Here is a 12,665-nt window from a genome sequence, read left to right as displayed (position 1 = left end):
ATTACAGTATTAATTTCAGGGTTTGTACAACCTTTTGAGAGAGAAATTCAAGCACTTTTCAATGACTTTCAAGCATTTTTGCAAAACCATTTTAAGCACTTTAAAGCTCTTATGATCCAATTTGAATGTTATTTTGATGGACAAAATATACTTTGTGGTAAACAAACACTAATGTAAAATTAAAAACATAAAATGACGATTATAACCAGTATATGGCAATAATAATCTGTATATTTTATGCATATACAATTTATAGTTTATGTAAAGATTGTTTTAAAATCACCTAAATTAAAAGCTGTTATATTTTTCAGAGCCTATTAAATGTTGGGCTTTCAATTCTACTGTAATGTTGAATGGACATAATTAATATGTAAAACTGAGAGAAAATTCATTTAATAGAGACACCAGTAGCAATATTGATATTAATACTTCATTAATAATAGGCTACTTGGTAAAAAGATGCTATTAAACACATTTAAATATACTTTGTTGTTTCTACCTTAATTTGGAGGTTCATTGTGAAATTATGACAGTATAAATATATAAATATGCGATTATTCATGATTAATTAAAAAAAAATGTGTGATTTTTTTTTTTTTTTTTTTTTTATTGATTGACAGACAGCACCCTTTTATAGATGTTGGTGTTGGTAATATTAGTTCATTTTAGTGAATATGCATTTCAATGTAATTGCATAGGCCCCCTAGAAAAATATCGGGACGGCCCCCATCCCCTTGGCCCGCTTCAAATTTCCAGTTCGATAATCCGACCCTCAAATGGATCTAATTGAATAGCCCTGCTCTATGATGCACTTTTCATTTTTTCCAGGTTGACAAATGTCAAAGCATTTTATTTATTTAGAATCGTGGTGCCTTACACAAAAAGTAAAAACATATTAAGAGTCAGGACTGATGTTTGCTATGATTGTTAGACCCAGATATATACAGTAATATACATTTCATTAGTTTATCTCAGATTTTGTATTCTCCTGGGTGCACAAAATTATCATATAAAAATATGAACGTATCGGTATCGGCCACAAGAAGGACTTAATTATCGGCTATCGGTATCGGTAAAAAATTTTCATATCGTGCATCCCTAATAACAGCTTTATTAATACATTTATTACAACATTCTTCTTTGCTCAGCAAGGCTGCATTTATTTGTACATTTAAAAAATACAGGCCTGATTCAAGAAGGGGGTTTTAAAAATGACCAAAAAAAAATGACCAAGAATTTTCATTTCGGTGCATCCCTAATTGCAATCCCTGTGCAAACCCTTCCTTATGTTAGTTGTAATAACACTTAAATATTATACATTTTAAATATAAAAAAAAAAAGATTTATTATTTTTTATTTTATTTTATTTTATTTTATTTTATTTTATTTTATTCCACTGCACAGACCTGATCCATTTGCAGCTTAGATTTGAAGGGTATGTGTTAGATATAGATGACTAGCACCTGGCCGTCTGTCATTATGTGGTGTTGATGGTGCTTTTCTTAAAACAAACCTTTCACCTGCCTCCAACTGCCTGTTTTGTGCGTCACACAGCCGTTTGGACATTGTTGGCATTTATGAAAGGCTCGAGTGCAAACAAGTCCCTATTCTTGATGGGCTAGAATTTCCACTGGCTCTGGAAAACAAACAACTAACTTCCCTGAAACGGTTCTCTCTGCACGCTCTTGCACACGTTGCTTGTGTTCGTCACCGGTTCCGTGCATTGCCGATCTTGACAACACTTTGTGATGCAATTAGTCTGATTTATTGCTTCTGAAAGCTGAGACTCCGTAAGACTTCAGGTGACTAGTTGACAGACAATCACCTCGGATTTAATTCACTCTTGAATGTGTTTGCAGCTTTCTCATGTTGTTAATTTTCCTTAAACCGTTTACAGCTGTGTTTGTTGATTCACATGCTGTAATAGCGTGTTTTGAATTGAAGATCTCTTTGACCTATTTTGGTAAAGAGCACTTTACCAATGCATAGAAATGATTGAAAGTACTTTTGAAGGTTATGTACATTGTCATCCTCCAGAGTCCTTGACCAAAGTCTTAGCTCTCTGGGTAAGGAAATGGTGTTAAGTGTTAGTCAGAGTCTCAATTATAGCAAGAACAGCACTTCAAGTAAAAAAAGAAAAAGAAAGGGAGAGAGAAGGAAGAAAAAGCTTGCTTCCGGACCGTTAAGCGGCCAACTGCAGCTCAACAGGTCTGTAGTGTGGGGGTGCTGTTTTGTTTCACTGAATTTCTTGGATCTGTTTTATGTCAACCTGGTTCCATTTAAATGTATTATAGTGTATAACTGTATATGGATTTGGTTTTCCTTCACTTTTGGTAATGATGCAAATCCTTGGAAATTTGATAGCACAGTGCAGCAGAACAGGACACAGTGATGTTTGACAATGCCAATGCAAAAATGTAAGCAGGGTTATGTTTAATACAATAAAATATGGCTTGACATGCAACTACATGGTTTCTGCAAAATAATCATGGCTAAAAACTGGCTATGCATGCTTCTCTAACAAAATGAGGTTTTCCTAAGTGGCCCGTAAAAATTATTATATGGAATATATACTGGAATTTGATTTATTGTAGAATTTAGATACATTTAGTCAAAAAAAAAGCTAAATAAAAATGTTAAACGTAGACAAAATATGGAGTTCTCTCTATAATATTTCTCTCTGGTATCTTTTTTTTTTTTTTTTGGTCAGTGTCAGTTTAAGAAAAAAAGGGTAAGAGTGGGATTTTTATTTTTTTTATTTTTTTTTGGTGGTCATCTATTATTTATAAAGTTCAACAACAGAATGTAGGGGCAACCACTTTCTGCACAGTCAAGCTTTTTTCCCAGGAACAAAATCTCATTCTCACACAGGACGTGGCCTTCCACAGACATTTGACACTTTCAGAGAATGAAACTTTATGATGACGTGTCCCCAGAGGTAAAAAAAAAAAAAAAAATGTAGAGACACAATGTTCTCTTCTGTAATTGACTCATTTGTCACAGGCTGCAGTTACTCTGTTAGTGCCTAGTAATTAAATTCGATATTCAATCTAATTCCTGAAACCAAAACGTAGTTTTAGTAAGACTTTACATATATCCCTGTTGAGTTTTTATGTCACCTTTTGATTTGTTCTGGCACACAAATTAAAGAAGAGTGCTGAAGAAACATCATTAGACAGCCAAAAAGAAGATTAAGGAATAAATTGTAAAGCATTATAAATATCCAACTATTCTGGATTCGCTATGTTGTGCCACTTACAGTACCAGTCAAAAGTTTTTGAACAGTAGGATTTGTAATGTTTTATAAAGTCTCTTCTGCTCACCAAGCCTGCATTTATTTGATCCGAAGTACAGCAAAAACAGTACAATTTCAAATTATTTTTACTATTTAAAAAAACTGTTTTCCATTTGAATATATTTAAAAAAAAAAATTATTAATTCCTGTGATTTCAGAGCTCCAGTTTACTTTGCATGATCCTTTAGAAATCATTTTAATATTCTGAGTTGCTACTCAAAAAACATTTATATTTATTATTATTATTATTATTATTATTATTATTATTATTGTTGTTGTTATTGTTATTGCTGTAGAAAGCAGCCAACTATTTTTTTTTTTCAGGTTTCTTTGGTGAATAGAAAGTTCAGAAGAACAACATTTATCTGAAATAGAAATCTTTTGTAACATTATGAATGTCTTTATCGTCACTTTCGATAAACTTAAAGCATTCTTGCTAAACAAAAGTATTAATTTTCTATCATTTCTTCACTCCCACTTATATAGATAGATAGATAGATGATAGATGGATGTTTTTTTTTTTAAGTCGTATGCCCATCAAAGTTCCTTTTTTATTAAAAATATAGAAATAAGTGCAATTGCTATTATTATTTTAATATACTTTAAAATATAATTTATTTCTGTGATGCAAAGCTGAATTGCTTCAGAAATCATTTTGATATACCAATTTATTACTTTTATTATCAATGTTGGAAACAGTTCTGCTGCTTAATATTTTTTTGCAACCTGTGATACTTTTTTCAGGATTCTTTGAATAAAGAGTTTAAAAGAACAGCATTTATTCAAAATAGAAAATCATTCTAGCAATATAAGTCTTTACTATCACTTTTTTATCAATGTCACACATCCTTGCTGAAAAAAATTATAGAGTAAGAAATAAAATAATTACTGACCCCAAACTTTGAACAAGGTGTTTATTGTTACAAAAGTTTTCTATTTAAAATAAATGCTGTCCTTTTAAAAAAAAATATTAAGCAGCACAACTGTTTCCAACACTGACAATTAAACCATATTAGAATGATTTCTGAAGGATCATGTGACACTGAATACTGGATGCTGAAAATTCAGCTTTGCATCACAGGAATAAATTACATTTTGAATATATTAAAATTGAAAACCACTATTTTAAATTGCAGAGTTTTTTTTTTTTTTTTTTTACTGTATTTTAACTCAAATAAATGCAGCCTTGATGAGCAGAAAAGTGTATTTATACTGACTCCAAGCTTTTAGATGTTAAACCCCCGGTTTCACAGACAAGGCTTAAGTAGTCCTAGACTAAAATGTAAGTCTGAGCTCTTTGAACTGAAAGAAACTTGCACTGACTGATCTAAAAATATATCGGTGCCTTTGTTTTGTCTCAAGATGCACAACAGTAATGTTTTTTTTTTTCTAAGCATGTTTATAAAAAATTACTTAAATATCCTAATTGAACTATCTGCTAATCCTGGCGTAGTCTAAGCCCTGTCTGTGAAACCGGGCCGTAGTGTATACTGTTACAAAAACATTTTATTTCAGATAAATGCTGACCTTTGGTTATTTCTATTCATCAAAGAATTTTGAAAAGATATACTCAACTGTTTTAAATATTGATAATAATTAAACAAAAATGTTTCTTGAACAGCAAATCAGCATATTAGAATGATTTCTGAAGGATCAAGTGACACTGAAGACTGGAGTAATGGTGCTGAAAATTTAGCTTTGATCACATGAATAAATTACATAGGGATGGGCGATATGGCCTAAAATCCATATTGCGATATACATTGCAGCCTCTTGCGATAACGATATATATTGCGATATATAAATTATAATAGAACCATTTCAGAACAGGTTACATAGACCCTTAGGAAAGCCAAGCTGCAAATTTTTTTTTTTTTTAAAGAAAAAAAGAAACGTTGCATGTCGTTTTGAGAACATTTATTGTGCAAAAGCAAAACTGTAATTAAACAACACAATGTTGTAGATAAATAAACTAAATGTAGTGGTAGAACAGATTAGTCGTGTTACCTCTCTTAACTGGAACTTTTGCCCCACACACTCTACAGAGTATATTTTGCTGCTGCTCGTCGGACGGCTTAAAGCCAAACCACGTCCAAATAACAGATGTTGCACCCATGGCCGCTGCTGGCCAAATGGGTGCCCTAAGCAGAAATTTACTTTTGTGCCCCCTCTCCCAAATATTACAGAAGTAATAATAAAATAATAAAAAAACACCTACTATAGGGGCCAAAATAGAACTTTATTCAAATAAAAGTAAATAGTAAATACATAAATAAATTGTATCATTTATAAATTACAATTGTAGCTCTACAGCAAAAAATACAAACTAAAATTACACTTTAAATAAAACAATTAAAAATGTGAAATCTCAATCAAATAAACCATAATAAACTGAAATAAAATCAACACTCTCATCTGCTGGAGCTTTCCAAAGTTCAAAATTAACAAAGGCACACTTCTGCTTTTTCTTGAGGCAAAGTCGTAAATGAGCTCTTCATATAATAAAGCCTTTGTTATTTGACAATAAAGCAGACAAGGGTTATGATATCCACATATTTTTGTTGAGGAAATGATAGGAAAGATTATGTGGATATTTTAATTAAATGTTTGGTCAATATTAAACTAGGAATTTGATCATCATGTAAGTGTAACAACTGCATTTACCAGGCCTTTGGTGCCCTTTTCAGGCATTTCTATTAAAGTTGTAATGTAATCAACAAAGCATAATAAATAAACATAGATTTGGACAGGTGGACGGCTTTGTTTATAATAAGAACATTTGTGAGAATCCAGAGCTCATGCTGAACTGTAGAGCACAAAGAAGTTCTGTTTTTGATGCTGCTCTGAAAGCCAATGGGAAGTTGACCATTTAGTCTTTATTTACTGAATAAACAGCAATAAATGCTTTCAAAACCAGTCATAAGTCTGTTCTGGATACACAGCTACACAAAAAAATGTCAGGTTCTTCACACAAAATAGCATTTTTAATATAAATTTAATTAATCTCAATTAATGATTGTGATTGCAATTTATAATCAACATTCGATTTCGACAGTCACTTCCATCATGAGTGTTACAGCTGGACAAAGCGAGAGAAATACAGATCTTGTTGTGGGTTTTTGTCTTCACTTAATTCACTTGTGACCCCTAAAAGACTCAAGGACAGGACGGGTGTAACAGATTGGACACACCACTGAAATGCCTCCTGCAGTTATCAGATTTACGACATTTGAAGAGTGTAACCCGGTAAAATGTTATATGACCGATTCGCTTTGCCAGAGGTCCATCAGAAACAATGTATGTCATGAAGAGCAGGAAACATCCCCTCCACAGCATGATTCAGCCTCTCCAGCTCAGACCACAGAGGCCAGATGTTTGAGGCTCTGACTAGTTACCGAATGCTGTGTTTTGTCCTCTAAATTATTTGAATCTCTAGGATTAAAGTTTAATGGTCGCTTATCTATATTTAATGACTCAACTTGAAATGGGGCTATTGAATATCCAAAGCACTTAAGAAAAGTTTGCTACAGCTACTTTGTACCAAGCTAATGATTGTGCAGTTTATCTATGTCTTCAAATTTTGAGAAGACATGGTTTTTACTTGTGTGTGTGAGTGTGAATGGAGAACAACTCTCTCACCTTGACTCTCTCCTCATGTTTCATCTCTGCAGAGTTTTCCCTCCGATGAGGGCTGGCCGTTCGCCAAATACCTGGGGGCCTGCGGCCGGATGGTGGCCGTGAATTACGTGGGCGAGGAGCTCTGGAGCTTCTACAATGCACCCTGGGAGAAAAGAGTGGACCTAGCCAAGCAGCTGATGGACATCGCCGAGCAGCTGACCAACAACGACTTTGACTTTGCCCTTTACCTCCTAGACGTGAGCTTCGACAACTTTGCAGTCGGGCCTCGTGATGGAAAAGTCATCGTCGTCGATGCAGAAAATATCATAGTGGCGGACAAGAGATTGATTAAGCAGAGTAAGTAACGACTTCATTCCAGCACCTCCGCGCTCTTCCTTTACAGCAATAATAAATTGCGCAGGAAGCTGTTATCCAGGTTAGACGGTGTGGGGCTTTTTTTGTCTACTTTCGTATGTTCTGACCCACTTTCAGTTTTCCCTCAAATGGGCTGGAGCACCTGTTTTTTAGGCCTGTTTGTTTCTGTACTTTGCCTTCCCCGTCAAAATAAATGTTTTTCAGGACCTTCAGGAAGAATTATCACAGTCTCACAGACCAGGTGGAAACCTGCATGGGCCTCCCACGCTCTCAGATTTGTAATTAAAGTCTCACTGCTGTTTCTTTTTTTGGAACTTTATGAACTCTACACATGAGTAAAGCACAGACAGTGTTTCTGTAGGTCTCTAGAGCCCAGGGTCACAAATTAAAGGCACGCTAGGCAAAAATAGCCCCAGAATTCAAGATAAGGGTGCAAACATGTAAATTATGGCTGTCGTGATTAAAGTGAAATGTTAATTGTAGCATTACATTTAGATATGCTCATTTACAGTTGAAGTCAAAAGTTCACATACACCTTGCAGAGTCTGCAAAATGTTAATTATTTTACCGAAATAAAAGGGATCATCCGTGCTATTTTTTTATTTAGCACTGACCTGAATAAGATATTTCACATAAAAGATGTTTACATTTAATCCACAATAGAAAATAGTAGTTCAAACGTTTACATACACTTGATTCTTAATACTGTGTTGAATGATCCACAGATTTTTTTTTTTCGTTTGTTTGTTTGTTTAGTGATAGTTGTTCATGCGTCCCTTGTTTGTCCTGAACAGTTAAACTGCCTGCTGTTCTTCAGAAAAATCCTTCAGGTCCCACGAGTTCTTTGGTTTTTCAGCATTTTTGTGTATTTAAACCCTTTTCAACAATGACTGTATGATTTTGAGGTCCATCTTTTCACTCTGAGGACAACTGAGGGACTCATATCCAACTATAACAGAAGGTTCAAACACTCACCGATGCTCCAGAAGGAAAAACATGGCGTTAAAAGCCAGGGGTGTAAACTTTTGAACAGAATGAACATGGTGCATTTTTCTTATTTTGCCTAAATAACATTTTTTTTTTCATTTTCGTACTGCCCTTCAGAAGCTACAGAAGATATTTACATGTTTTCCAGAAGACAAAATAAGTTAAGTTTACCCTGATCTTCAAATTCAAAAAGGCTCTTACTGCATTGTTTCCTTCTGAAGCATCAATGAGCGTTTGAACCTTGTAACCTTCTAATAGTTGCATATGAGTCCCTCAGTTGTTCTTAGTGTAAAAAAAGATGGCTCTCAAAATCATAGTCATCGTTGAAAAGGGTTGAAATACAGAGGACGAACAAGGGACTCAAGAACAACTATTACTAAACAAAAAAAAAAAAAAACAGTTGTGGATCAATCAGGTAGGTGTATGTAAACTTTTGAACGGGGGTTATTTTTTATATTCAACTGGTATTTTCTCTTGAGGACTATATCTAAATATATGTTATGTGAAATGTCTTATTCAGGACAGTACTAAATAAAAAATAACATGCATTTTGTATAATCCCTCTTATTTTGGTAAAAAAAAAATAATAATTACTGCAAGGTGTATGTAAACTTGACTTTAACTGTAGATATTTCTTTTACATTTTTCACACACATTTCTGTTGAGTTTATCAGAGTAATGTGCAATCATAGGCATTTAGATTTGATTTTAGACTGCATTTTAAATATTTAAGATGAAAAGAAAATACCATCTAAACTTTCCTACAGTCAGTCAGTTTCCATCAGAGATGCGACTGCATTGTGATTTGTTTAGAATCTTAACCGACTTGAATCGTCACACATTTCTATTGACTTTTCAACCAGCTTGGGGTGCAATACAAAGGTTTAAAATAAATGCCCTTTGAATTTATTGCCTCTTAATTGAAAAGTTAATTTCTGGCCCTGATAGAGCCCCTAATTTGATAACACATGGGATTTAAATTCCAGTTTCATATTTAAGTAAGTATTGCTTTTGAAGCGTTTGCAACAGATGAACATAGCCCAGAGCTGCACTTTTGATTCTGGATGGTAGCAAGTTGGCATGGATGGGTGCAGTGCTGGACCAAGTATGCGTGCCAGTGGATCCGCCATCCAGAGAGGCCAGACTGGGCTGGCGGATGAACTTGGAGCGTGTGTGCTACATAACAATGCCTATTTGCTTCAGCATGCCAGCGTTTATCTGAATGGAGGTTGTGTGTGTGTGCGCGTGTTTGCTTGCAGATGGGTCTTTCTGAAATGTTAGATAACAAGCTTTTTTTATTGAGTTTCTATTCTGAATTGATGTGCGCTTATGATGTCAAACCACTTCACTGGACATGTGTGGGCATCAAGGTTGGAAGTCATTTTGCAGAGGGCATTGTATAAATGGGGTTTTATTCATCTTTTAAATTTAATTAACTCTGCTTATAATATATCAGTGCATTTAATTAAAAATATGAGCCTTTTAAGGATTGCCATTCATGGATTCAGAAATGATTTCTACGAGGTGTTGTTTTTTTTTTTATTGTGAATATGTTAAACATTGGCAATTTTTGTGTATTTAATGACATTTAAAGATAACATTTTATAAATATAGCTGCAAGCAGCAATTATGGGGCCAAGCACACCAAAGGGAAAATGAAGAGCTAAGCATGGCATGGAGCACCAGACCAACTGCAACAATGAGTAAAAGCCATTTTAACCCTCTGGGCCTCCTCATTAAGGGGTCACACTTGGCTCCCTCGCGGTCAAAAGTGACCGAAGCCTTAAAAATTAACTTTTTTTTTTCTTCAGGAAAATCAATTAAATATATTTTTGTTCAATAATATTTTGTAATTATTATTTAGAATTTTGAGCATTTTTTATGAATCTATGCAATATATATATACCGTTTTAATGAGCAATTTTTTCCCAGTAGATTTATATTTTATATTATATTTTTTAATTAATTATGTATTTATTATTTTTCAATAAATACAACATTTCACATTAAAATAGAGTAAAAGCATTTAAAATCCATTTTTTAAAGTGAAAATTGCACCATCTAGTGGCATAAAAAATAAAAACTTGTATAATGCCATGTAAACTCCTGTATCTCCCTATATACATATATACAGGGGCTTTGGGATTCATATTGTTTTTTTTCTTTTTATTGTTTCTTCATTTTATTAGGCTTTGCATTTAGAAATATATTCAGACATTCTAAAAGATAAATTTTGGCAAGGTTTAGATATTTTTTTGATTGGATAAATATCAGGTTTTGCATTTTTCAGCTTATTTCTGTGTGTCTCTGTGTGTGTCTGTGTGTGTGTGTGCGCGCGTGTGTGTGCGTGTGTGTGTCAGTTCTGTACTTTTGTTATTTTAGAGTGTCAGTCCTTGCTAGCTGAACACTTCTTTTCAGCACAGTTGCTCATTTGTAGCTTGTATTACCAAAAGATTATCTGAATTATCAAATTTTTTCGTGTTTCCCATTCATTTCCTATGTCGGTCATTTTTGACCGCGAAGGAGCCAAGTGTGACTATTTTTTTTTTTGACCCTTTAACATATCCGAATCATGTCACTGATTTTTTTTGTACTCACATAGCTAATGCAACAAAAGTCACCAAGTGTCATCTCATTCTGATGAAGCTACGATTTTTAAAAATTCAAAACACAAAATTTTTCGGTCAAAAATGACCGAAGAGGCCCAGAGGGTTAAGATGTGATATGATTTAATGCAGGGGTGGCCAACCCTGTTCCTGGAGATCTACCATCCTACAAAGTTCAGCTCCAACCCTGATCAAACACAGCTGAACCAGCTAATTAATCTCTTAGGTAGCACTTGATAATTACAAACAGCTGTGTTTGAGCAGGGCTGGAACTAAAGTCTATAGGTAGGTAGATCTCCAGAAACAGGGTTGGGCACCCCTGATTTCACTTTTGACCAATAGGTGGCGCTGTTATCAAATCGATGTGGTGTGTTTAGTGTGAGGTGACAATGGGGCACACAAAGTTTGGTGTAATTATGTCAAAGCTTTGCAGAGATAAAATCAGTGATATTTTGGCATCAAGCCTAAAATTTGAATGCGGTTTCATCTATCAACATAAACCCATAACTTTTTGTCAGCACAATTTGAAGATGATCTGACTCGATTTTGGTGAAAATCAGACGAACAGTTTAGAAAGAGTTTGCCAACTATTTGGTATCCATGTCGTCGCCATGACCCACGGAATTTCGAGACCAGTTTAATTGCAATTAAGCTAATGCAATCTATAGTTAATAACAGTTTTGGAGATGTCATAATTAATGTTTAATGAATGGTTTATTACTCGTGACCAAGCGTGCCGTAGGTGTCCTGAAAAGTGAAGCCAAAAGTTTTCGATCGCCCCCCGGTGGCTGGCTGCAGTATAGGTCATAAACCCCGCCCTCTCCATGTAATCTAATGGGACGTGAGCCAAACTAAATAATCTAATTACACGGCAAATAATTTTTTTCCAAAGGTGATTTCCATCGTGTGAGGTAGTTTTTATAATGCTGATTTATGCTCAGGTGTTCGTTTTTCTAATAAGTTTGCTTTTAAGTAGTTATTTGATGCTATAAAAACGGGGTGTGGTGTCATGATTGTGATCGTGCGATTGGGTCTGCGGGAGTTTGGGCGGGACTTTGACACCGCGGCTCCGCCTCACGACACTGCTGTGCATGCTCTGGCTCCAAACGAACCTCTACTGCGCATGCTCTGGCTCCAAATGACGTAACTTCCCCCAAGATGGTAGCGGCCATATTGAGCTGTTTTGGCTTCACTTTTCTATAGTGGAAAGAAGCGGAAACGCGTTGTCCATCTTTTTTACAGTCTATGCTCGTGACCAATAGGTGGCACTGTTACCAAATTGATGTGGTGTAATCAGTGCGAGGTGACAATGCCACATACAAAATTTGGTGCAAATATTTCAAAGCTTTGCAGAGATTCAACGTCGGATGCACTTTGGCATCTTTCCAGCAAATTCGTTGATGCGTTAAATGAAAACGGTTTCGTATATCGACACGAATTCCATAAATTTTTGCCAGCATGGTCTGAAGACGATCTGAGCCTAATTGTGTGAAAATCAGGTAAACCGTCTAAGTAGGTTTTACAAACTATTACAAAAATATATATAACTGCAAGCAGCAATTACGGGGCCAAGCACAAGGCAAGGAAAGGGAAATTGAAGCCATTTTAAAGTGATTTTAGTCAAAATCGGTGAAAAATCATAAAAACAACCACTGGTAATACTATTAACTACGGTTATCACTTAAGTCTCGACATATGTCTCGATGGTATATACAAAGTTTTGTAATGGTACACCAATGCATGTAAAATGTAACAATTTCTATCATAATACTCTATTGAAGTCA

At 34.7% G+C, this 12,665-nt stretch overlaps 1 protein-coding gene across 1 annotated transcript in view; it reads left to right on the top strand.

Moving 5' to 3' along the window:
- The window catches only part of dipk2aa (divergent protein kinase domain 2Aa), a 36,151-nt gene that overhangs the window by 15,712 nt on the left and 7,774 nt on the right, over positions 1-12,665 (top strand). Inside the window, exon 2 of the mRNA XM_073849832.1 lies at positions 6,967-7,270. Coding sequence (XP_073705933.1) covers positions 6,967-7,270 — 304 coding nt within the window. The remainder of the gene's footprint in view (positions 1-6,966; positions 7,271-12,665) is intronic.

Source organism: Garra rufa, chromosome 10 (genome assembly GCF_049309525.1).
Source record: "Garra rufa chromosome 10, GarRuf1.0, whole genome shotgun sequence".
Taxonomy (NCBI): domain Eukaryota; kingdom Metazoa; phylum Chordata; class Actinopteri; order Cypriniformes; family Cyprinidae; genus Garra; species Garra rufa.
This window is presented reverse-complemented; position numbering and strand designations above follow the sequence as displayed.